Source organism: Calypte anna, chromosome 2 (assembly GCF_003957555.1).
Source record: "Calypte anna isolate BGI_N300 chromosome 2, bCalAnn1_v1.p, whole genome shotgun sequence".
NCBI classification, from domain to species: Eukaryota; Metazoa; Chordata; class Aves; order Apodiformes; family Trochilidae; genus Calypte; species Calypte anna.
This window is the reverse complement of record NC_044245.1, coordinates 40,858,492-40,885,920: the sequence shown is the minus strand read 5'-3', so window position 1 is coordinate 40,885,920 and position 27,429 is coordinate 40,858,492. Positions and strand designations below refer to the sequence as shown.

General features: G+C 38.9%; 1 protein-coding gene across 2 annotated transcripts in view; it reads right to left on the bottom strand.

Moving 5' to 3' along the window:
* The window catches only part of RBMS3 (RNA binding motif single stranded interacting protein 3), a 706,020-nt gene that overhangs the window by 312,870 nt on the left and 365,721 nt on the right, over nt 1-27,429 (bottom strand). For both annotated transcript variants that reach the window (XM_030445801.1, XM_008504366.2), the window contains one exon: nt 3,412-3,470. In XM_030445801.1, the coding sequence (XP_030301661.1) occupies nt 3,412-3,470 (59 nt within the window). The remainder of the gene's footprint in view (nt 1-3,411; nt 3,471-27,429) is intronic.

The following is a 27,429-nucleotide window of genomic DNA, read 5'->3' as shown; positions in this document are numbered from 1 at the left end:
CAGATCTGTTTAACAAAAAAAGAATTTCTCAATGGCTCACTCTTGCACTGCCTGACATACTGAGAAGATTTCCTTGAAAGTCTTCCCCAGGTTTGTTATTATTCAGTCTTTTCCAAATTACCTTGTCCAGTGTATTACAGAAATCATTTATTAACTGTGAAGAGGATACTACAGAGGTAAGTGCTGCAAGCACTCTGGAGACTTATGATTTGAGAATAATCTTAGCAAGCTAAGGAGCACCTGGAAAAAAAAAATAGGCTAAAATTCAATACAGACAAATGAAAAGTACTAGCCTTAGGAGGGAATAATCAACAACATAGAGCAGAGCACACAATAAGGAAAACCTCACCGGCAGCAGCACTAGAGAAAAGAATATGAGAATGAGGACTGCAGAGAATCTCTTAGCATAAATCAGCACTGCTGTTCTCATGCAACTCCCTGTGCCACTATGTATCTAAATATACATAGTTATTTACATTGATATATCAACAAAGAGGAGAGTCATATGACTACAGAGAAAACAAATGAAATAACCTTTCAATACTATTGAAAATTTAAGCTGTCTGGCCTTCCGTGCCTAGCTCTAAGGCTGTCAAGTAAGACGTGAGCTAATTAGAGAGATCAGCAAAGTAAAACATAATCAGAAACTGAAATCAAATTGCCTTTAAGGAAAATGTGAAAGGACTAAGATTTAGTCTTAAGAAAAGATATGACAGATGTATAACAGTCTTCAAATATATACGTTTGCTGCAAAGAGAAATGGAATAAACTGTTCTGTGTTTCCGCCGTGGATTAAAAAAAAAAAAAAAAAAAAAAAAAAAAGCAATAGTCTTAAATTGCATCAAGGGAGATTTGGCCTTGACATTAGGAAACATTTCATTATAGTGAGGAGAGGGAGTACTATCACAGGTTGCCTGAGGAGCTTGAGGAGACTTCACTGCTGGAGGCCTCTGAGCAAAGGATACCCTCCTTTGCTCAGGTGGGTTAGAGATGATCTTGCCCAGAGGTAGAGGAATAGACCAGCTGACCTCTTCCACCTCTGATTCCTCTTCTTGTTGTTTGTTTCATTTCCCCTCTCACCCTTCCCCTCCCACCCTTTTTTTTTTTTTTGGCAACCATACTGAAGAGGAAGGAAATTGCACCCAGCATTTGTGCACAGCAAAATGTCTATTCTTTTTATGCCACTAAACATACTGTTAATAAATCCAATTATGTTTATGATCTTTTAATGGCATCACTTATGTCTTAAAAATCCATCTTCGAAAATACAAATAAATGTCTCTGCCTTACAGTGCAATACAACAATGTGAAAGCAACTTTCACAAAAATCCAACTTACTGCTACATGGCCCCTACAATATTCCCAAAGCTTATTATAACATAAAGAACACCAAACCCAGATGTTTTTCTTTCTTCAAATTCTACCATTCACATTCATTACAATGCTTTTGGTTCACATCTTGTATTCTGAGAACAGGCCTATTCCTTTCCTTGTTTACCACTGGCAATGGGAAAGGAGAGAAGTTCTGATCACGTGCCACCACATTTGTGGAATGCTTACCAGTCAAATATGCATTTAAAAACAAACCAAAAAGCTTAGAATTATAATCGAGCATACTTTCTCCAGGTTCTCTCCACCAACCTTTAAGCACCCCATCAAAGCACCTACACTGGCAATAGTGGTCTCACACAACCAAGATCAGTGGAGGCAAAATGGATTTCATCTCTTTAGTCAACATACAGCCCAGTTCAAATCTCATCAAATTTCATCTCTTTGATTTCTGTTGCCACTTCAGGTGTACAAATTTCATTTCAAACAAGGATGAAAAAAGGATGAAGTTGACACGTGAGAGAAGGCATGCATGTATGGTGGTGGGAAGGGTGACAAGGAGATACAGGTCCCCCTCCCCAAAGGAAGGTCTTAGCTGGAGTGTAAGACAGTGAAGATCAGTCCCAGAGCAACCCCCACCTACCTGACCACAAACTTCCTATTTCTCATCCCTCTTCATATCAGCACCTCAAGCTCCTCCAGCTATTCTATGCCTAAGCCCCAATTCTTCCCTGTCCCAGACCCCTGTCCCCAAGCACCACTACCCCATAGTTCTTCCTATCCCACCACTGCATTCTTCCTCCATGTTAAACCAACTCAGAGCAGCCCCTTTGTATGTCCATCATGCTACAAGGCTTCTCTCACTTTACAACTTCCAACACTGCCTCCAGAACTCAGACCTTCCGGTCACTCAGTATCCCACAGCAGGCTCAGCCATCTCTTGCCAGCACTCATTTCTGTCCCCCCAGCCACCCTGCCAGGGCTTTCTGCTCTTGGACTAGCCTGTCCTCCAACAGCCTCTATTCCTTCACAATACCATTTAAAAAAACAAAACAATACAAATGCAATCCCAAACCAGGTCTTGTTCTTAGAAATGCAGCGTGGTATCATCAGACTTCTGCCATAACAGTGTTCCAAGGAAAGAAAATGAATGTTCAGGTAGAAGTAAATGCATGAAAGTACCACTTCTGACTATGTCTCATGACCAAATGGGATAGTGGAGTGTTCTAAGAGTAGACTTTTAGTCTTCACTTTTCTTGCAACTTACTTTTCTCTTGAGCACCTAAATCAATGCTGTTGGTGGCAACAGAATGTTGTTGGCAGACAATAAAGGCACACACTTCTACAGACTTTAGGAATATCTCTTGCAGAGATGGCAGAATTTAGTCCCATTTCCTAATTTCTCCAGGTGTCTTCTCTGCATCTTCTCTTGACACCCCATCTGATCACTCATGAGATATTCTTGTATTGCAATGTTTTTCCTTTTTACTAACTCATTAAAAAACGTGCCTTTTATCAGAAAAAATATAGCTATAAGCATACACAAAACATAGTATATTTCACTGAAATATATATGAAATATATGCACAAAAAATAAGACCATAAAGCTGGAAGGGGAAGCATTTTTATATCTTGGTATTGCAACTTGTGGATCTATATGTGTTAAAGAGCATTTTCTTGTAGCTGCACAGGCCAAAGCTTCACAAAAATAGAAAAATTAAGCCAGCTTTTGCTTAGGAAACTTTTCCCAAAGGTTTCCCATTTTTATATAGGAAATGTATTTGCATCACTGATGATATCGTTCAATCAAACAGCACTATGTGGTTAGAAGGTAATTTACTTTTCTGCTAAAGCAATTTGATACTTGTTCTGATTTGTGATTTTCATTTTGTTTGTTAATGAAAAAAATTAATGAGCAATGTTACTGGAAACACAACTCAAAGCTTTGGCATTATTAAATATGTTTGTAATATACTGTACATTATGTTGATTGCACAGTTGGAGCCAAAGACTTGGCAGTCAAGCCACAAGTCAATCATTCAAACAGAAAGTGAACTCAAGGGGTGGATGTTCTGCACGTACCTTTGCACTGATTTGTGTTTTTGTCAAGAATTGCCTTTGTAGATACAATTTTCCCATACCTGTGGAGAAAACAAACAATAGAAATACATGTTATCATATTTTATTAACAAACACAGTTATCTTTGCACATGTTATTTATATAATATTCTAGGAAGAGATCTAGTGCTCTTGAAAAATGTTAGTCTCATACTCCTGGAGAGGATCCTTCTGCCACTGCAGTTCAGTAAACACCTTTAGAGTTCAAATATAAAGCATTGGACATTTGCTATACCCTGCCCATCTCTGGTCACTGTGAGTGAGATTCAAAGAAATGTATAACTTCAGCATAAATGCTGATTATAGTAATGATTTTGGGGTATCAACACTAGTAAAGATGTTTCTTTGGTTAAATTAAACAGGTTTGCTTAAAAATGAGGGTTTTTTTCATTCTTAGCTGCCAAACAATGTTTGTTTTAATACAGATAGAGCAGATACCTCCAGGAATAACAAAAATGTAGGAATTTTTTGTATTTGTTTTACGTGTGCACAGTTGCTTTCATGTATATCTAAATGCCTGCGTATATACGCTCTAAACTTCTGGTTGGAATAAACAGAAGCTTTGAGGTTTATGTGTATCTCTGAGCTTTTTCCAAGATGAATGGTAATACTGCTTTGAATTATTATCACCTCCCATAGATAGCATGGCACCACACTGCAATTCCATAGGCAAAGATGGAATTTGGGCAGCTAAAATTTGTTGCATTAAGCAACTAGACCATAGCATAGTTACCTATCTTCACCTCTCAGCAGTTCAGACTGAATATGCAGACTCAATACTATCACAAAACCCTGGTAAAAAATCACAGATGGCATTTACTGCTGAATATAAGAGTTGAGGAGAATAAGGAAAATCATAGAATCATAGAATTGGCTGGGTTGGAAGGGACCTCAGAGATCATCGAGTCCAACCCTTTTAACACCATTGCGGTTGCTAGACCATGGCACTGAGTGCCACATCCAGTCTCTTTTTAAATATCTCCAGGGACGGAGAATCCACTACTTCCCTGGGCAGCCCATTCCAATGCTGGATCACTCTCTCTGTAAAGAAATTCTTTCTAATATCTAACCTAAATTTCCCCTGGCACAACTTAAGACCATGCCCTCTTGTCTTGTTCAAAGTCGTCTGGCAAAAGAGACCAACGTCCACCCGGTTACAACCTCCTTTCAGGTAGTTGTAGACAGCGATGAGGTCTCCCCTGAGCCTCCTCTTCTCCAGGCTGAACAGCCCCAGCTCTCTCAGCCTCTCCTCATAGGGTCTGTGCTCGAGTCCCTTCACCAGCCTGGTTGCCCTCTTTTGGACCTGCTCCAGGACCTCGATATCCTTCCTGAACTGGGGGGCCCAGAACTGAACACAGTACTCGAGGTGTGGCCTCACCAGGGCTGAGTATAGGGGCAGAATCACTTCCTTGGACCTGCTGGCGACGCTGTTCCTGATACAGGCCAGGATGCCATTGGCTTCCTTGGCCACCTGGGCACACTGCTGGCTCATGTTCAGCTTCCTGTCAATCCAGACTCCCAGCTCCCTTTCTGCCTGGCTGCTCTCCAGCCACTCTGTCCCCAGCCTGTAGCGCTGCATGGGGTTGTTGTGGCCAAAGTGCAGGACCCGGCACTTGGCCGTGTTAAACCTCATCCCATTGGAATCAGCCCAACTCTCCAGTCTGTCCAGGTCCCTCTGCAGAGCCCTCCTGCCTTCCAGTTGATCGACACTTCCCCCCAGGTTAGTGTCGTCTGCGAATTTGCTGATGATGGACTCAATCCCCTCATCTAGATCATCAATGAAAACATTGGACAGAACCGGGCCCAACACAATATTTTTATCTCTCAAGGCACTGATGAATCTTGGGCTCTACTTCACTGAAGAGAACTTGCTCTACAAAATCCTTTCACATATTTTTTTTTTAAAAAAGCATTACTGGTACTCTAATAAATTGGGCTTTCATTTTCTCACTGTTTGAGATAACAAGGATAAAACTTCCATACCAACTTCAGCCCCCCAGAACCATCCCCCCAGGTGCTGCTGTGGGGCTGTGGCGGGGGGGGGGGCAGCTATGTCTGCGGGGAGGAGAGGGTGACCCCAATGGATCAATCCATGGAGCCCATGGAGCTCAGCATAAAATGCCTCCTCAAGTAGCTCCCTCCTGGCCTCTGTTGCTGGGGTCTGTTGTTTGAATTTGTTCCCTCTGCTTCAGGTGCTCCTGAATCCTGTTTTCTCACTGGAGAACATTTTTCACCAGGACAGGTCACCTCCCCCTGCCTTCTTGAGTAGGATCAGCTTGGCTGCTCCAAAGTTTTTATGAACTGTCACTTGGACCCTGGACTTGGGCATTCCCACCTGGTCCTGAATCCAGTTTAATAGTTTTCTGGTTGGGAAGTAATTATCAACTGAGGAGTGTGGGTTCCCCATTTACATATTCATGTATATATATTAGTAATTCACCATCATTATTACTACTTCATTAAACCTATCCTAGCTTTTTTCCTTCCAACCTTGAAGTCTCTCTCTTTCTTATTCCCTTTCTCATCTTCTCCTGGGCCAGTACTGAGGGGATAACAGAGAATATTTGTCACCCTGTTATCAGCTAAAACCATGACACATTTAGAAGCCTTTTCTATGGAACACAACTTTTACAATCAATGAAGGATGTATTACTATAAAAGTTTATAATAAAATTGTATCTTCTAATGGCAAAGCTAAACACATGGAAAAATAACCAACATTTTATCAATTATAAACCACTGAAATGTATTTCAGACCATTTTTTTCTTTGGTTTGGTTTTTTATTTGGTTAATCCCTATTAACCACAATATAAATTTGGTGCTGGTGAATTCTACTTCAGAAACCAGATTGTGGAAGACCTTGCTGCAATTCCTGTCTCTGCCTCAGGAGGAAACCCATATCTCCTCCTATTCAGAAAGGGACTGTAAGGGCAGCTAGGGCACTGTACCACATATTCAAGGCACACTCTTCTCTGTCACCTCTGTCATAGCAGTTTGCAAACATACCCAGTAAACCAGGAGAGAAAAAAGAAGGTGAAGGGAAGGGGAAGGGGAAGGGGAAAAGACAGGAAGATCATGCATAGAAGAAAACGGACCTTTGGATTTCAGCCTAGCACTGAAAACAGCAAATGCTTCAATCTCTTATGAAAAAGGAGCAGCACCAATGGGAAAGACCTAAAGATACTCTTTGGAACAATCATAGAAGATGTGAGGCAATTTTGTGCCTTACAGAAAGTTCTTAGCTGAAGTTTCCACACAGTGAGTGATATATAATCACTCAGTATAACCTAAAGGCCAGTCTCTCCATCTCTCTTTATTTTTGTGACTGATGGAAAGTGAGACTTTCCATTTCACTGTTTATCCTTTCCCTAACAACCCACAAAAGCATTTGTTTTCATTTTACTTTCATTCTTGGGAGAAAATAAAACCAAAAAAAACCAAAAAATAAAAAAAAAAAAACCCAAAAGCTTTGTTTTATTTTCAGTTCAGACTGGAACTAGTCAGGAGGAGAGCAAACTGACCTTAAGGCATTAACAATTTCTGCAAAGTTGAACACAAATTTACCCATCTCTTAGGGACCAAAAATTGTACAAGCCTTCCTCCCCTCCACACACATCTCTTTTTTTGCTGGCACTGTAGACAGGCAGGATTTTGTGCCCTGAGAGCAGACATAATCCATTCCACAGGCCACCACAATGGGTAGTTGTGGATCTATTTTGCCATAGATGGCTCCACTCCAGACACACACATAACAGATTTCATGTTAACCCTGAGATCACATGCTGTTCTAATCTCAGATATTTCAAGATTTGGGGCCTTTACACTCATGTATGTTCCACTTAATTTTACAGCTCTTTATGGTAATACCTGAAGTTGACTTTGACCTCAAAGACATTAGAGCACATATCTTAAGAAGGCAAAGGCAAATTTTCTGCCAGTGTGATTTACGTCTGCTCAGTGAGCCAACTTACCCAGCAGGAAACTTGGCCAGTTCAGTACATCTTCATTTATTTAATTTACATAGATTTAAAATTAAATACATGCAGAAAACCATGCCTAGCTTGTACAGTTAAGAGCCTCTAAAAGATACATGGAAAAAGAACACAGCAAAAATCAGCAGCTAACCCACAACAACCTCAAATAAAACACAACCCCTGCCCAAACTGCCAACAACAAAAAACACCCAGCTTCCATTTCAGTCCAACCACTCCTAATGAATTGATATGTTGTTTCATCAAAGTCAGGTGAGAGCCACAAGTTAACAATTCCTTGCCAGCAGAGACAGGCATTTGTGATTCCACTGATTTTATTAGGGATTTCCCAGAGCTATTTGCTATATACTGTGATGCTGCAAAAACTTAGTTACACTAGAGATTTTACAGAAGTACTTCAGTTCAGAAGAGGTTTCCTCCCGCATGTCAAGTTATCTGTGCACCTTCCCATCTGCAAAAACAGACATCTGTAGTGAAATGAGGCAACCAGGTGCCACTAATTGCCAGGTAGTGGGCGTGAGCTTGTGTTAAGCCCACCTGTGCCTGATTAGGGCAGGCCCTAACTGCGCATGAGCAGGACCTGGGGGCCAATAAAAGTGCAGTGCTGAGAGAAGCACTTAAAGCCAAGTATGCCAAGATTGTGAGCTCCAGTGTGAGCTGAGTTTGTGTATCAGGCCTTACCTTTAGGGTGAGGCTTGAGTGGCACAGGCGGCTAGCATGCTGTTACACAGACAACGCGAGCCATACTGAGGCCACGGGTTCAAGACTTCTCAGAGCCTCACCCTAAAGGCGATTAGCGCTAGTGGCGCAATGAAGGTAGCGCAGTGCTGAGAGAAGCAATTGACCTCTCTGCAGGCATGCTCAGGAATGAGCTGAGCCTGTGCTTCAAGCCTCACCTTTTATTGGCCCCCTAATCCTGCTCATGCGCAGTGGGGGCCCACCCTAATTAGGCATAGGTGGGCTTAACACAAGCTCATGCCAACTACCTGGCAATTAGGGGCACCTGGTTGCCTCATTTCACTACAGACATCAGAGAGGTAAGAGGCACCACAATAACAAACACTGTTATAGACAATTAGCCATACGCAGACGATTTCATCTACAGCTATAAACCTTGAGCTCTACCACAAGAAAGTAACTGGAATTAATTTGGACACTGTTTTCCTAAATATTTCAAGCAATTATTTTACAGTAATCAGAACATCAGTTCTGATGAAGAATGTTAGTTTGTGTGCTGCATGAAATCAGGAAGGTATTTTGTTCCTACAAATGTAGTCATATTTCTTTCCTGCACGTGTGGAGAGTAGAATTAAGTTATGCCTCTTCTTCAAAGTTGTTTCGCTTTCTGCTTGTGTGAACTTAAATGGATTTGATTTACCCAGAGGCACCAAAAATGTATTCTTCAGTAGGAACACCCACAGAAATAAGGATAAAATGAATTACAAGCTGGCCTCTAGCTTTCTTATATTTAAATAGAAACCAGTATAAAATTCAACAGTCTGCACACCTCTGTTCTACAAGCTGGTGATATCATCAGTGAAAAACCACAAAGTATAGTTTGCTTTTTGTGAGAAAACATGAGCACCAGTTTCCTCCTGAGTTATGGTGAATGGAGGCATTCTTTCAAAAAAGTTGAATCAAAAATTCTGGTCAGAAAATGATAATTGTAGAACTGAGCTTATCTCAATACCTTATTACCAACCCTTCAACTAATGCCTGAATCATTAAGGGTAACCTTATTGGATCACCATGTCCAAGGGAAAAGACGTAATGAATCTATTAGATGGCTACTTCAAGAATGTGTCTGCTGAAAATCAGAACTGAAATCATTACTCAAGAGACTTCCAGACATAAACAATGTATATGTATGCTCTTTTTCAATACACTCTTCCTGAAGCATTACCTGAATGCATTAAAGCATAAATAATTTTTTTCATATTTTATATATATAAATATATTTAATCCTTCATATTCCATTATGCTTTCAATGTTTTTTCAAGTAATAATTTGCATTTAGAACCAGGCAGTCAGATATTTGAGAAAACTTTCATGTCAGGAGCCACTATCCAGACTAGAACCTCAGCTCATTAAAGAAGGACCTGTGCAGCAAGGTGGTGACTTGCTGTCTTGTTTCTCATAATGCATAAGGACTGCCAAGAAAATTATGGAGTGTAAAGATTACAGAAGGTGGTGCTTCCTCAGAAGTCAAAGTTACTTGTGGAACTCATTGCCACAGAGCACAACTTTACAAAAACCTATCAGATGGATGGAAAATCGATCACAAATTTAAAGCAAAGACACATTTGTGGCCCTGAAGGTCATATACTGTCAGAAACTGGGAGAGGATATCAGAGTAGTCTCATCACATGCTTTCCCTGTTTTAACATCAGGTACCTCAATAGATGCTGAAACAAATTCTTGTCTGACCCAGCCCAGTAATTCCTACATTCCAAGAGAACATTAATTCGGGGGTGGAAATACCTTCCTACAAACATAAACATTTTTACTGTCTCTTGTATATATCATTTGAGGGGAAAATTGTTGAAGAAATCTGATATCCACTATTAAAATTACAAAGGTCATTTAAAACACTTCACTTATAAACAGCTGTAATGCCCACCGTGTCACACAGAGGGTAGGATTAAAGGAAGTCCTCATGGTTCTGTGCAAAATCTCCCTGTTCAGTACTGGCCACAGAGCTAAGTTAAAAAGATCTCTCTCAAGATCCCGATCACATTATGTCCAATGTTTTCTGACTACTCAGCAGACTTGGGAAAGATGCAGCCAGTGTAGAGGAACCAAGGGGTTCCTCCCACTCAACTGCTGGCAAGTAATACATCAAGGTGGGAAGCCTGTTGAGGGACAGCCCCCAACAAGAGACACTGGGTCAAAGAAGGAAATTCCTGGGAGAGAATCTGGTCACAGTAACTCAAACTTTTCAGCTTTTCCACAGAATTACAGAAAAAAAAAAAAAAAAAAAAAAAGAAAAAGAAAGTATAAAACCCCTCTGGGATAGGTACATCTTGTTCTGTCTTTCAAGCAAACCTCCAGGATGGATGCTACAAGTCCTGCAATGCAGAAGAACACTCAGACTGGACAGGCTGAGTGAGACTCACCCCTCACCCAACCTAACCTGGCCTAAATAAACAGAACTAACCTACAAGGTAGGACGTGTACAATCATAGAAAACACAGTTTTTGCCCAATTCCAGACACTATTTGGCTGGTTTCAATAAATGTAAAACTTGGGATTTCAACCCAAGTAACTGGCGTAGAGGATTCCCCTTACTTAGTTAAACCAATGGAGTTACCATGTAATTTCCAAGTTGAAAGCTCAGTAATTATATCCCCAGCATTAGGGTTCACTCAAGGCCTCACTCATTGCTTAGAGCACAATTCACCCAACTGAAAACATCCTGCATTTCTGGGCATTTAGGTAATATATGCTTTTATCTCAAGAGCTTCTATACTGGGATGAATTTGACCAGCAGTAATTGGATTTAGATAAGCAACTCTAAGGCTCTTTCATTCTTGTGAATTAATATATAAATAGCATAACCGAGTTTATTTTGTGTAAAGCAGACTGTTAGGAAAATCATGGATTTCAGAAGAAAGCAAAAAAAAAGCCCACATTACAAAGGTCTAAAGTATGGAAGAAACTGCTGCTGGATTCCTGGAGAGATGTTACTCCTATAATACAGTGCTATAGAAACTTCAAACATCCAAATACACACAAATGGGAAACTCACTCAGAAAATATAACATAACCATAGGCGTGAGTCTATAAACACTACTCTTATTGCCTGAGCCAAATACGATCCAAGATCATATCATTCCCTTGAATAACAACTCTGTGCTAGGAAGAAAGAACTTAAAAATCTATTTTTTATAATGGAGCATGCCATTTCCTGTACAGTGCATTTACAGACAATATACAGAAATCCTGCTTTCCAGAAGAAGATGCAAGCACCATTTAGCTCAAATCATGGGGCTCTAACACAGCCCTAGAGCAGCTGTGTTAGCTACTTTGATGCTCTTTTATTAAAGACTATGGAAAACTCAGTAGTTTAAGGAAGTTTTTTTCTTGTAAAAGGGTAGAGAATGCCATAAATAAACCTCTTAAAATGTGTGTAGAATCACCTAAACTCAAAAAATTCCTCTACTCTTAAAATGTTAGCTTTCCTTTCCAGCATCCCTAAAATGTTCTGCTATCACAGCACAGAAAGGCATCTTGTCTTCATCTTCACATTCAAGTTACAAAGACAACAAAGTTACAAAAACAACAAAGTTACAAGACAACACTGGTATTTACCAAAAAAAAAAAAAAAAAAGAGAATTGCATTTCCTATTCATGCCAATCTGCATTCATGTCAAAAACTATATGCACATTCAACTCTGGAAAAATAATCCCATATGAAAGTGTACAGGCTCTGGAAACTTATTGTAATTTTTTGTCAGTACTTGTGAAAGTAAGCCAGGTAAAACAGACATTAAAGTAAACAAAATCTAAAAAACTACTAAACTTCTGGAAATAGAAAGAACTTGAACTTTCAGACCTGGAAGAAATAAATCACTTTAGGAGTTCAAAGATATTTTTTCCTGTAGCCCTGTTCCTTTCCTTGCCAAAATTTAAATAAATAAATAAATAAAATTTTTTGGGCAGCCTTGAAGAAATCAAGGGCAGGTTTTTTTCTTACGTTCAGTAGGTACAAGCTCGGATCCTTTTCACCATGCTTATAATAAGGCTACAGATTTGCCACACTCCTGGTACCCAAGACAGAATCAAATTCCACTTAGTTGAAGAGGCACTCCCTGTAAAAGCCTGATATTTTACAGTGTTTTCCTTCCCCAGTTTCTTGCAAGCAAGACATTTGGTTCTTAGTTGAATTTTTTACTCTAAACACTGTTTATTTTGAATTAGTATCATATATTCATATCATATCTGTTCATTTGAATGCTGAAGATATTTAAGACTATTTAAAACATGAATACATTATTACATTAACATTCTGATGTTTATATTTTTGTTTTGATAGTTATATTTTCCCCTCACAGTTCTTCCATGACAAATAACCAGTGTTAATAAATAATTAGCAAAACATTCTACAGTTGCTAAATTAAGTATGGAAAACTAAACCCATGCACAAATTAATAACTGTGATTTCATGCAGAACACTTCAGTCCTTCTTCTGGGCCATAATTAAATCTTCAAATACTAATTATTCCATATTTTCAAGAATTCAGATGTTTTAAAAAAATAAAATGCAACTTTTGTTTGCAGACACTAAGCAGTGCTGCTAGATTTTCTGTATAAAGATAGGATGCATTATTTGGAAGACAGCTTAGGGACTGTAAATCCTTCATAAAATGAGATGTGGTTTATAGTAATCTACCACAAATGATAATTCCAGGCATACCCTAATTTTCACAGAAAGGGTTTGGGGAGAAATAACAAAACAACCAAACCAGAATCTTCTCAACTGTAAAAGCATTGCTCATCAGCACTGGAAGAAAAAAAATAATCAGTTCTTTCTTCATCAAGATCTTCAGCAAAACTTCAGATTCAGCAACTCAATTATCTCAGATATCCTGGAAATAACCTCCTCAACATACCGTTCCTGCATGAAGAATTTATTTACTTTGTATGTTCTTGCATGCTGTGCTGTCCTGTATCCGATTTCTCATTCACAGTCTTGCTTACATATGGAGGATTCATTGTTAAATTCCAGTTGGTATGAACAAGCATGCCAGCATACCATGATATTAATCTCTGAAGTATTCAATCATTTAACAATGGCCTCATTATGCAAGGGAACTCTGAGCATTCAATTTGGGCAGATTTTCTGACATTTCACTAAAACAATTTACTCTCAAAAGAATTCTATGACTGCAACATGTTGTAAAATATATATATATATACACATATATATGTCTCAATCAAATGGTACCTCTCTAATAATAGCCAAGGAAAGTAAAGGAACTAAAAAGAAAAGGAATTAAACAAAAAGGAAAGAACTCCAGCTACCATCAGGGATCATGAACTCAACTGATAATCTAAAGCTAAAGCCTTTTATAGAGTTCACACAGAGGCCATTTGAATCAAATGTGTGAGTGTGACTTACTGAGTTCACAAAGCTCCAATTTCATTATTAACAAATTAGAAAAATCCAGGTACTTGGGATGCTTTCTGGAAGCAACTTTGTTTTGAGAGGAATGTTTTTTTAGGATCTTTACAAAAGATTTTTTACAAAATTACAAAATATGCATCTCAGGAACTACATCACAGAATCGCTTCTTTTCAATATATTTATTTGAATCATTTGGTTTCTAGAGCTGGAGTGTCACAGTTGTATCCATCTTCCAAAGGCCAAACTTCTGTCAAAGTGGTGCTGAGGACCCCATTTTTCTCTGCCTGAAATTTCTCAGAAGAAACAATGAGAGCATGGATTGGATTTTTATAATTACATGGACAGAAGTGCATCATGCTTCCAGAGGACTGAGACATAATAGTTCTGCTTTTGAATTCCTTTAGATTTTATTTAAATCCACCAAGTAAAGCAAAGGTTGGTTTTTTTTTTCCCATTTATGTGTACAACTCTGTAATGTAAGGATAGCCTCAGTTGAGGGTGTGGAAAGGGATTTAATAAGCTATTTGCCCACAATATTTTTAAAAACTCATGCACATGTACAATTTCAAGCATGTAAAACACCCAGTTTAAGTCCCAACAGGACAATACAGATTTCTCAAGGTTAAAGCATGTTTGTAGGCTCCTAACTCACCACAACTCTTAAGCTAGGGTCCCAAAGAAAGTATTCTCCAAAACTTTTTCTGAAGTGATAGTTCTGTCATCAACAAAATTAAAACTAGATGAAGCTGCCCTAGCATTGAATCTAGATATGTAATTTATGAATTGTGTGTTATTTTTTTTTAAGTTTGTCAAAATGTTTTTGAAACTTGCAAGTAAATATGGTATTAAACAAAGAGCCACCTCTTACAAAAACAAACAACAAAAAACCCAAAACAAAACATTTACTGGTTAAAAAAATATTTTTTTAGAGCACTTCCCTATTTTGAAAATTTATATTTTATATATTTTACATTTATAATTATAACATGACATGGACAGAACTGAATGTATTAGCCTTACTGGTGTCAGCCTGGTAAGCATCTTGGGAGAGGGATGGCTCATGAAAGTTGTGCTTTGGATAAGACTCCTGGTTTTCAGAAATGTGGGACCTCACTTCTGGGTCCAAGGAGCTGCCCCAGGTTACACCAATGCAACAGCAGTTTCATTATTTTTTGGTCTTTGAGCATTGAAGTTTCACTTTAAGGCAATATGAGGAAGCGGGGTATATGGCATAATTAGCACATCTTGTAGCTCTCTGCTCACTCATCAGTCAGCACTTCTGGAAACCAATGAGCCTAAGACAAACAAAATCTTAGTCAACCAAAAACTCCTGACTCAGGCTTTGTGCCAGCTGCTCTCACTGGATATCTTGGCCATAAGTCTCCCATAGAAGAAAAGCCAACATTGGCAATTCCTGTGCTCTGTTGTTGTTCAGCTTACACCCAGAAACAGCCAGTGTGGACCAGGATTGGTTAGATAAGCGTTAGGATTCACTAAATAAATATACTCTTTATACACTTAGGATCTTCTGTTCTTAAAAGGACACTTGGCTGGTCCTGACAGGCAAACACCTGAATGGAGATCTATGAAAAAAAAAAAAAAAATGTGCTACGTAGCACCACCCTTTGTGAAATATACATGGGCAGAACTGGAGGATGGAGAAAGAATTTAAATATTTCATATCTCTGCTGAGAAATTTTACTTCAGGAACCAAAGACTCACTGAGAAAAACAGTGAAGAGTACATTCTGATATCTGATCAGTAACTTGGGATTTGGAAGTAAATGAGCCTCAGTCGCTTGGGAGCCCTCAAGGAAAGACTTTTGTACATTACCAGCTTCAGGTGCCTTCAAATAAACTAATAAGATACAATACTCAAACCACATAAAAATATATATAGAAAAACTGAGACCTTATTTTGAGTATAGGGCATACTTAAAGAGAAAAAACTAAGATTTACTTGAATAAACCCACAATTCTTCCTATAACTGGCCAAGGAGTATAATACTGATAATTCCTGTTGCTCTCTAAGACACACACAAAATAGTTACTATATTAACTTTTGGTATTAAAAGGAATTAAGAAATAAATCCACTGAGATATCCTTTTTTTGGCTTATATATTTCAAGTCTTCATGATAGATTCAGATTGTATTTTCATGCCTCCCTTTATAGCCATGAAGAAGAGAAATCCACACTGAAAAAACCCAAAAAAGCAAAAAGTTGAAAGCCAAGATTCCCATCTTATCACATCCCTCAGGATCTAAGGGTTTAAGAAACAAATATTGTGAACCTTGCAATAAACCTCTGAGGGTTAGCAACACCCAGGGCAACATCTTCATCAAATATTTGTGAACATCCTCAGCTAGAGAAAAAACACTGACTTGCAGTTGCATGCTTTAGGTCCCAGAAAACAACCTTGTGAAGAAATAAATAAATAAATAAAATAATAGCAGTGAATAAATCCACCCTATGTTCTATTCCCTGCTTCATAGAAAGAGCTGGATAAATCTTTAAGATTTATGAAAACCCCAGTGCTGACACCCCTCACTTTACTACTGCTATCCCACATGCAGATACCACATTTATGCTATATGAAGAAACTGTATACCAGTAGCCAAAATATAATCTGCCAAATGTGCTGATTTTAAAAATTAATAACACAATTTACAATGATCACCTGTAGCAGCTAGCTGACTGGTTTTGGTACATCCCATCAGAAGCAGTGAAAGCACAAAACCAATGTAAAAAGGACAGAGTCTTCATGGAGTCAAAGACACATTCTACATGAGAGAGAGCTATAGTCTGCAAGTATTTACAATTATGAACAACCAAATTCATACTCTGGACAGTCCTGCCTACAGCCAATGGCCAACTCTTATATACCAAGCACTTGCAGTATCAGGCTGTGCATTTACACATTCCTGAAGCATCTTGTTCATCAACAGTATTTGCACCCTTTCCTTCCAGTTACTCATACCATGGGAGTTTCCAACCCTTTCCTTTCTGCTGTGTAAGAAATGAAGTCCTCAAAACAACATCTTGAATAAAAAGCCAAAAAAAAAAAAAAAAAAAAAAAAGTCTGCTCCAGCTATTCGTTTTCCACATGCCTCTGCCCTTTGCTTTCTTTAGGCTTGCTCCAGAGACCACTGTGATCAAGAAAGACCTAAAGACCTATGGGTTTGCCCTGTCCTACAATTTCTGAGAGCCATTAAATATTACTTGACATGCAGCATGCTATTTTGTAAGACAATTTCCTACGGTCAGACTTCAGTTTCTTTCTGATTCTGACATTCTCAGGACAACGGCGCCTTTGTTCAAACTTCCATGTTTATGGGAATGTTACCTTATCTTTGGTTTAGCCTTTAGTATTGAACAGAGTCAGAAAAGAATCATCCTCTTGTTTGAGATTTAAAGATTAATGCCTGCTTACATTTTTAAGATACATAAACATACAAACATACTTACAAAGTCTAGGCAAATTTACTCTTATTAGAGCTTTATCTGAATGATGTTATTCAACACTGGTTGCAGTTTAGTTCCCTTATCTCCCCCTTGAAATAGTTGGGGTTTTTTTTCAAAATCTGTTATGAGAATAAAATGTCAGCATCCTAGGGAAAACAAGCTTTCCCCAGCCTGTCTGCAAGGGAGCAGCGAGGTTGGAGCACCAAGGTTTAAGCAGCAGGAAATGAGCAGTGGGTAGCCAACCATTTCAGTGAGGTGGAGGACTTAAATAGCCACTAAGCCACCCGTAGCTGACAGACCCTCATTTCCACAACTAAACTCTCTTATTTAGAGAAGAGATGCAAACTTGTAAGAGTGGGGCAGTGCAGAAGAAAAAAGCATCACCATTTGTCTAAACTCCAGTCTTCTCCCCAACCTCCCTGTCTGTATTCCCCATCCCAGAGATTCTCCAGAAGACCATTCTCTCTCCTATCTCTAAGATCAGCCTTTCAAGACCCACTCAGTTTTGACAGGGAAAAAAACCAATCCACCTTGAAAACAAAGCCTTTTGATTCTTCACTCACTTTTGAAGCCTTTGTATTTTTTAATCCCTGCTCTGCTAATTTTGTCTCCCCTTCCATCCCCTCCCTTCAGTGGAAATTTTCTACTCTTTACAAGTCTGGCTCTGCAGAAAACTGATTTCCCCTAGGAGAGAATAACCCTGCTGTTCTATGCATGGCCCTTAATGACCATCCTGTTCACCACAGAAGACAGACACTATGGTACCCCACCCTACCCCCATCTCCTTAGCACAGAAAGCTCACAGGGGGAAAAGCAGAACAAGCTCAGAACTTAACTGTGCCAAGAGTTCATCATCTCCAGAAAATAGCATACAAAATTTCCAAATAAGCTATTATGAGAGTAAATTAATTCTTGCTGGTTTCTGTCACTCTCCCACTTTTTAATTCTCCCCCAAATAATGGCCATCATGTAGTCCCCTCTCTCCCAGAGCCACAAGGGAATGAAGTCGAAATCAGATGTGACTTGAGCTCAGGTTGATTTTACTTGGACATCAGTATCAGGGTAAAATGCATTTCAGCACAGCTTGCAACACCTTCCTAAAGATGTGAGAAAAAAAAAAATCTATGTGCTGCACCTTTTGCTGTTTTAGCTGCCTAACAAGCAATGTACCTGTTGGGTTCACCATCTCCGAGAGATGTGCAATCTCATCTTTGATTGTAGTAAAGTCCCCTCCTTAGAGTGACAGACAATTCTCCCCTTAGTTCTTGGTGGCAGTGATGCCAACAGGTTAAAAAATCAATTGTACTCACAAAACAGCTTAAGCCTTCTCTATAAATATTTTGTGGAGAGACCATAAATTGGGTCCCTGCCTCCTTCCTGACACGGTGTCCTTGCAAGAACTTCCCGTTGTCCCTGCAGGTACAGGGAAATACAATAAAGGACTGGAAGCCACAAGGAAAAAGATGGGGTAGTTAACATCTTTTCTTCAATTTACAATTAAGGATTTATGTGATGAAGTTAATATTGATTACTGAGTTGCATTACTAGTTTCAGCAGGATCAAAAATGAGAAAGAATACCTTAAGATGGGTAGAGAGCTATTTTTTTGTTTAGCAGAACTTAGTTGAGTTCCAGTGATTTTATCTCAAATAAATAGGAAAAGTGTAACAAAAGATAAGTTAAAAACAAAACAAAAACTTTTTAGCAAATGTTGAACATGAAGAAAACCAACCCTAAAAATTAGCTATGAAACTGAGAGAGGGGCTTAGCTACTGAACTGCAACTTGGTCTGAAAAAAGTCACCTCAAACTAATGCCTGATGCAGCACTTCAGAAATACTGGGGCAAGTAAAATGCTCAAACCAAGAAATTTATATTTACAGCTCACATTGTCAAGCTATGCTCCGGATATTGTGCCAGGATTTCTTTATATAATTCTCACTAATTCTGGCTGATGTTAGCTAAGGAAATCCTCTACAGACAAACAGAACAATCTCCCCCTCTGTAGGTTCCATAAAATCACACATTCTATGGAAATTTCCAAGTACCTCAGCACAATATGGGTGAGTTAAGGATAAAGTTTCAGGCCTGAACTCCATAATTTCCTGTCTTTTGCTAGTCTACACAGCTCTTTAATGTTATGTTAATATAATTTGTGATTGAATTACCCGCCGCTCTTGATGCCTGCATTAGTGGATTTCTGTGTAATAGGAGAGCATGCTTTACTGTACATACTGTTACTAAATACCATTAAGCAGACCAGCTGCAGACCTCCTGATAGCAGGACTGGAGGGCTACCTTGTTAGAAGGTGATGAGCACTTCACTGCTGGCACACAGCCTGTATCCTGTGGGCCCTCAGCATGTCAAACTCGCCTCGATATCCCCACCAGACGGCTTGCTGCAGCAGGTCCCCTGGCTGAAAAAAAGTGCCCAGCCCCAGGAATCTGCTGGGAGTGCTGAGATCTCTCTCACAGACTCAACATCCCAAGTCCTACAGAGTGCTGCCGTGACTTGGCAGTCTGAAAAGATAGAGATGTATTCACTTGTCGACATTTTCACTCCAGGTGCAGCAGAGGGCTGCTAAATTCTCCACTGAGACTGTGTCTCTCACACTGGTGACAGCTACTAACTAGTAGCAAGGGCCCTTAAAAATCTATCCAGAAGTCTTTGCAGTAAAATTAAAATGCCACGTGTACATGACTTGTAACAATTCTAGGGCAGGCTCCAAAGGGAAACGTAACACAAGCTTCCATATCAATACATTTGCATGGCTAACCAACACCTAACTAAGGAAATGATGGACCTGACTACTGTGCAGAAATATTCCTCTTTGGAGGAGGACTGTATTAGGGAAGAAAATGAGGAGGGGAGAAGAAAGGGGGGAGGGGGGCAACCAGAATGGAAAAAAGAATGAGGCAGGACAAGGAATTTAAGTCTGTTCCACATAGTTGGCTCACTGATCACTAAACTGTACTGACAGATAACATCATCCAAGGAGCTGAAATGTACTCTAGTAACTCTTCTTCCATTCTGACCCACCTCTTCCTCACAGAAAAATGCCACTCATGCTTGCTGGCAGAGCTAGACTTACCCAGCACCAGAGAGAGATTCAGCTGCTAGCACTCACCTAGCAGCAGCCCAGTGTCCCCAACATACAATGGGAACAGCATAGCAGAGACACAGCAGGGACAAGCCGTGTGGTCTTGTGATTAAGAGGAATTCTTGTTTCTTTGCATCTAAAATTTAGTAAGGACCAAGAGACAAACACAAGAACCTAACAAGGACTAACAACTGCAAATCCATGCTACAACAAAGCCAGGTTTTCCTTAGCAGTTGCTGAAAATAGAGATAAAAGAACTAGAAGTCCTAAAAGTACTGAATAGTATTTAATAGTTGTGCCACCATAGCCTGTCTCTAACATCCATAAGACCACCAACTAGTCAGGCCTTCAGTCCAATTCTTATGTTAGGCAACGAGGAAAACCATGGCATGAATATACTGCCCTGGCTTTGATTTAAACCCTGCTGATGATGTGGTCATATTCCATTTCATTCCATTATAGCGATGGGTTTTCCTTTCCATCTTAAAAGAACTGCTTTGTGGTCATTTTATTCTGACAGTCAAGAATCCGCCCTAAGTATGAATCCAGCTTCTTTATCTGGTTGTTTCTACATGAGTTATATGAATTTATTTGCTAAGCAGCTCATAAGTCACCTATTAAACTTGATATCTAAATAGTTGTGCTAAACTATTGTGGAGTAATTAAAAACTTTGCAGCCATATTCCATTTAATTTAAGAACCTGAATTGATGTTGATTTACGTAAAGCAGAAAGTACGAGAAATATTAAAGAGAAGAGAAATTAAGTCCCACAAACCTAAGTTAGGTATGGCCTAGATGCAAATTCCTTACATTTTAAAATAAAGCTTCAAAGGTGCTACAGTTTTCTCATTCTATGGGCTTTTGTTACTCAAAGCTGAGGATGGACAGTCACATTTATAATTAAAAGTAATCAAAACCTCAGAGGTGGAGAGAGAAACTTCTACTTCTGACATAGTGCCAGTACCGGTATATTGTGATATCCACAGAGAGCATGTTGCACCTCCTTATGCTACTGCTGGGACACCACAGCAGCTTTTGAATAGTGTTTCTCCAGCTATATTAGAATAGAGATGTTCCAGTGATACATTTCATCTGTCCAAAGGAGGGCAACCAGGCTGGTGATGGGACTCGAGCACAGATCCTATGAGGAGAGGCTGAGGGAGCTGTGGCTGTTCAGCCTGAAGAAGAGGAGGCTCAGGGGAGACCTCATCACTCTCTACAACTCCCTGAAAGGAGGGTGTAGCCAGGGGGGGGTTGGTCTCTTTTCCCAGGCAACTCTCAGCAAGACAAGAGGGCACAGTCTTAAGTTGTGTCAGGGGAAATTTAGGTTAGATATTAGAAAGAATTTCTTTACGGAGAGGGTGATCAGGCATTGGAATGGGCTGCCCAGGGAAGTAGTGGATTCTCCACCCCTGGAGCTATTTAAAAAGAGACTGGATATGGCACTCAGTGCCATGGTCTAGCAACCGCAACGGTGGTAAAAGGGTTGGACTCGATGATCTCTGAGGTCCCTTCCAACCCAGCCAATTCTATGATTCTATGATCTGCTTAAGGACATATTCACACAGATATGGCTATATAACTATGTATAATAAAAAAAACTCCATAAACATGAAAGGGGAGTAATTTCTAATACCATATACTTAGTTTTAAAAAAAATTTAAATGACCACTGTCGTTCTTGATAAAATCATCCAGAAACGTCTGTATCAGAGACTTAAACAGCTCCATTTTGATTATTAAAGAAAAAAAGTCTTAAAAGTTACTCAATTATAGCGTGCACATAGATCTGGGAGGAGGAGACAAGGACAAGGAGAGCATCTGAAAGTTTCTTAATCTGATTACACCAAGAAACAATAGGCAAAAATCACCACCAGAAAATTGATTTGGAAATGAGTCACAAATTCTGACCAAGAACTGCAGTTAACAGGCAACAGTGATATGAAAGCAAACAGCAAACCTATCTTCAGATCCAGAGTGGGGGATTTTCTTGAACATATTCTTCAAATAAAAATAAATTGCTGTATTTGGTAAAGAAGAAAATGAGGGAAATTTAAGGACACAAATCGACCAGAAAATAATAGCAGAGCATATGCTGGTCTTTTCTGGATCCTAAATTCTATGAATCTGTGAATTGTTTTATCCCTTTTAATTGCTAGTTCCCCACTATAAAGAAGCTAAAAAGTTAATGTTCTTCTTGAATCAGTGAATTACAAAAAATAATTGAAGTTTCATAATTGGATTATAAACCCAGGAGTATATAGAAATGCTGAACTGGGAATCTGAAATAAGGAAAGCATGCCTGGTTTCTTTTTTTTTTTTTTTAGGTATGTGATCACCAGGCAGTAATAGCCATAAATGCTGCACTTATTACCTGTATTACACTGAAACAATAACATGGATGTGATCCTGCAATAACTGCTATTTGAACAGACTGCTGTGCTTCCATGAAGCTTATATGTGGCTGGGTGTCTATTTGCAGAGAGTTCATTTCAGAACAGGACCTACATTTTCACACTGCTGTTACCTTCATGATTTTATTTGGGGTTGTCCTGCAGCTAAGTACTTTCCAAGAGAACCAAAATCCAATGGTCTTCACTTTCCCTAGAGCTCATGATGTGGGACACAGAAAATACATTCCTGAAGAAAGAGGAAATCCTTCTGAAATCTCTGTCAGATCAATGACTTTTAAATATTAGGCTAAAAACATTCCATCTTTCCTGTCTCTGTTTTTTAACCAGGCGGGCATGACATCTCTGATGTAGTTGCAAAAATTCTGAGAAATTCCTTCTCTATCAAACGTCTTTTTAAAAAAAATCAAGACTTTTCACTTTTAAACATGAATTTAGCAGCAACATTTGTCACACAAATAATTCCAGGAAGTTACCAAATACTTGGAATGAAGGACATTGCATTCTGCACAGCACAGAGCTCTTGTCGATGCTTGTTTGGAACAGTATGGGAAAATCTAGCAGCTGAACACAATGACATTTTTGTTTTCATGCTGATAATATTCAATAGCTTTGCCATCAAAGTTGGCTTGCCACTTCCCCTTCTATAGAAATTGCAGGCATGCACTAAGGTTCTTGCCATTATCTGGAAGCAGAGCCCAGGTTATTCCTGTTAGGGGGCAGGGAGGGTGGTAGCGGTGGTGGTTATTAAGCAGAGATGGTATTGTTTCCTTCCAGCAAAGCTTTAGGACAATGTATTTCTCAAATGGATCAGAACTTTGTCTGCCTCATACCTGCTAGAGAAAGGTTACAGAAACATTTCTGCTCCACAAATGTCAGAAGATGAACAGCATGTCTCCATCCTCTCCCAAAAGTCAGTGGCTCCTATGGAGTATAAACCACATCCCAATCACAGAACTTCCTACTTCTTCTTCACTCTCTGTGCATGCAATGCAGCCAGCAGTTCTGCTCTCCCACTGCCCTCATCAATTCTCAAATGACAACAGCTCAGAAAGACCCACTGAACAGAATTTAGGAGCACAAACACAAAAAATGCAGAGAGATCAAAAAGAAGTGGATAGGCTTCAAAACAGAAGAAGCAAATGTAACCAGACCTTTCATTGGCACTAGGCTCATTTAGAAAACCCACTTAAAGCACAGTAGTGAAGGAAACTTTGTCAAACCTTCAGCCCATCAACTAGCTTCCTTGCTGAAAAGAAGAAACTGAGAATTAGAGTCTTACAGAAGGCCTTGAAGGGCAGGAAAATTCAGGCTTTCAAGAGTCCCATGGTCATGAAGACCCTTCCACAGAGCAATACCCACGTTACAAAAATCAGCCATTTCTCTGACAGACATGCACGGCGCAGAGCCTGTCTGTCTTTTGGACAGTCTTTGGCTCTGAGCATTTTCAGACTCTTAAATGCTTACATCAATATGGGGATGATAGTCTCACGGGTGGATGGTGATGCCACGGTTGACTGGATGCACAGAAAATACGCAGGAGAAGAGGAGAAGGAAAACAAGGAAAGACTGGAAATGCACACAACTCAGAACAGGTCAGAAGCAGCTCATCAACTGTGTTTGCCCTCTTTTTATCTCAGCACCCTTCTGCACAGTAAGCAAAACAAGTGGCTGATATAATCATGCCCTTCACACCACTACACAGTAGACTCAGTATTAGTGTGATGAGCCCTCTGTTTTGTTGTCTTGGGGGTTTGTTGTTTGCTTTGGTTTGTTTTTCCCAAAGGACTTTAAATAAAATTCATCAGAAAAAAATGTTTTCAGCAGCAGTGTCTGAGAACACTGTCTCCTCCCCTATTTTCTATTAAATCAGGTTCATCCAACATGAAAGGAGATGAGAAGGTCTCACTGACACTCTGTCACACTCGAGTGAAAAGACGGGCACATTCAAAACAGAGAAGAATGCAGGTGTTCATTTATTACTTTCCACTGATTGTTTTTCTGCCTTTCTTCCTGACAATGAGAATGCTCACATCCCAGATGGAGCTCTCTGTAGAACTGTGGGCATTTGCTGACCTAGAGTTTTGTTTTCTCTGATGAAAGAGGCTAGGTAAGAAGAGGATCATTTTGTTGCCTACTGGGACAACGTTAATGTTTGTTTTTAACAATAGAAGACATTTGGAAATTATTTTAATGGGGAATCAATATACAAATAATTTTTTACTAGGTAAAGGATAAAAACACCTGTGCATGTCCATGCCCATTTTTCTGCGATGTTAAGATGTAAAATTTATATAACTGCATGAAAAACTTTAAATCAACTTGTTTCAGAAACCAAGCTATCATTCATAGTAAATGCAAGTTAATTGTCTTGTACCATTTCTGATGCAGAGCAACTCTGCAACCTTTCTAACAGCATTAATAGGCACCAGCACTGTGAATGTCTTCAGTGCAAGAACTAACAATTCATGTCCACAGCACTAGATTCCTCTGCTTTTATGTCTACTTTGCACATCCTTAACTTCGACATTTGCTTCATTATTTAAGTCATTTTGACTGAAAAGTATTAACCTGAAATTAATTTATTTTCACTTTCCCAACCTTCTCAAGTTCCTTGTACTATAGACTTTTCCTTAAAATTTTAAAGAAGAATACACATTTCTCCAAGCTAATCCATCAGCGAGTTTTTCTCTGGTCTGAACATACACACTGAACACATGAGAAGAACAAACTCATGTAGTCCCTTCACTGCTTTGAATCAGCATATTTCATCCAGCAGGACATACCCTTGCTGTGCTTGGCCCAGCATTACACCCTTCTTGAGACTTTGTTTTCCCATTTTTACTAGGAATAACAAAGAATCTTTTCAGCAGATTTCAAAGCCATTCACAGTTATCATATTACAATGATACAACAAACCAAAATACCCACTAAAATTTAAGCAGGAACTACTCCATAGGATGCCACATGGTTCCTATATGATCTAATCCCACTGAAAAAGTGCTCTCACCTTCATGCCCTTTCAGTCTCCACTGTATAACAGTGCCAGCTGATATTAATTACAGGAGAGATTATATGGTTCTGCTTTAATTAATACTGAAGCCACAGTGCACCTTGCTTTACCATACACAAAGTAACAGAATTCAGTAAATTCCTTTACAATTCCAAAGATTAATTTTTAAAACCACTGCCACAAAACCAGGCTAACACTCTACTGCTATGGAAGTCTCAGGAAGTTTGGGGTTTGTCTTCACCAGGGCCAGGATAAGAATACCAGTGTAGACTGAGTACAACTTGGGTCTGACTTCATTGTAGAAAAAAGGATTTACTCCAGAGATTTTTAGTCTTTTTGGTTTCGAGCTGATGATAGGAATTTTATTTTAGTTAACATTTATTTTATTTAAAGTTCACGGTAACTATTTTTAATTAACATTTCAAAGCAGTAAAAGAAAATAAAAACTTTCTCCACACCTTCATTTCATCAGTTCTCATATAATATGGACTTCAAAATTAAAAAAAAAAAGGAAAATAAAAATAGGCAGGAATGTCAAACTCTTATTGCCTTAACAGATGGCAAAAGCAGCCATCATGAACTTGCTATGAAGCTCACTCTAACTGAAAATGTATTCCTTGTTGCAGCTAATAACCAGTGACCCTATCCTGAAAGGCACCTTGAACCCCTCTGAAACCTTGATGAACTCAGTAGTTTTCTGTGGGGGCAAAAGGAATGCACATGGTTAATTTCAAAAACAGCCTAGGAGTTAAGTAAGGTGTGTATTTTCAATTAATAACCTCAGTTTCATTATCCTTGGGGCTATCCCTTGAGTAGAATCCAAACAGTGGCAGACTGAATATTTATTCAGATCTTCCATGGGATAAAACCAAGGACATTCAGAATGTAATGAGAGGCTAAAATCTCACACTTGATGCCTTGTCACGGAGACAACCAGGATACCTTCAGAATAAAAAAATACAAACAAACAAACCAAACCCCAAACAAACCCGAAACTTTGAGTAATCAGCACAAAATATGGACCTAGAAACTATTTAGAGATAAAAACTAATGATAATTAGTATCTGGGAGATTCTCTCATATCTTATTCAAGAGTCTATATATATTTTGTATATATATAGATATAGAAAGACTCTAAAGAGTTGATATATTTTATATATTTTTGCAGTTGTTGTTTTAATTCAGTACTTTAATTTTACTCTAGACTACAAGGAAGTCAAAACAGGAAAGATGATGAGACAACTAATCCAAATCAGAACAAAGCAAATGGAAACAGATTACTTCAAGTTCACTATATATGCAAGCAGAAAGGATTAATTAAGAAAAAACAAACCAACCAACCAACCAAACCAACCCCACAAAAGCAAACAAAAACCAAACAAGTAAGTGTAAACTATCAGATGCCAGAAGTTTGAAGTAGCTTTTTTTCAGACTACAGACTGGGCATGAAAAATTCATGACTGAATCAAGATGGACAGATCTTTTGAATACATGTCAATGTCTTAATTATGCAATGAAAAAGGCATTTTTGAGTCAAATGTCTGGGGGTTTAAGCCAACTTTTTTTTTCAAAATTACAAAATATTTCTTCTTCTCCCCCCATATCTCTTTTCCCAAATTCACCTTCTTTTCTCCAAAAGTTATTTTACACTTTTAAAACATTTTGGGCCTAAGTCTTCTTCCATGCAAACATGTAAGAGAAGACAGAAAGATCATAACCTGGAGAAAAAGACAGTGATTTTTTTTGAGATTAAAAATGTTTCAAAGTAATAAAGCTTAAAAGTTTAATTTGTGAGGGAGATTTCCTTCCATCTATCTCCACTAGGATGCAGTCAGCAAGAATGAGATGTGTCTGCTATACCAACAGAAAAGTAAGC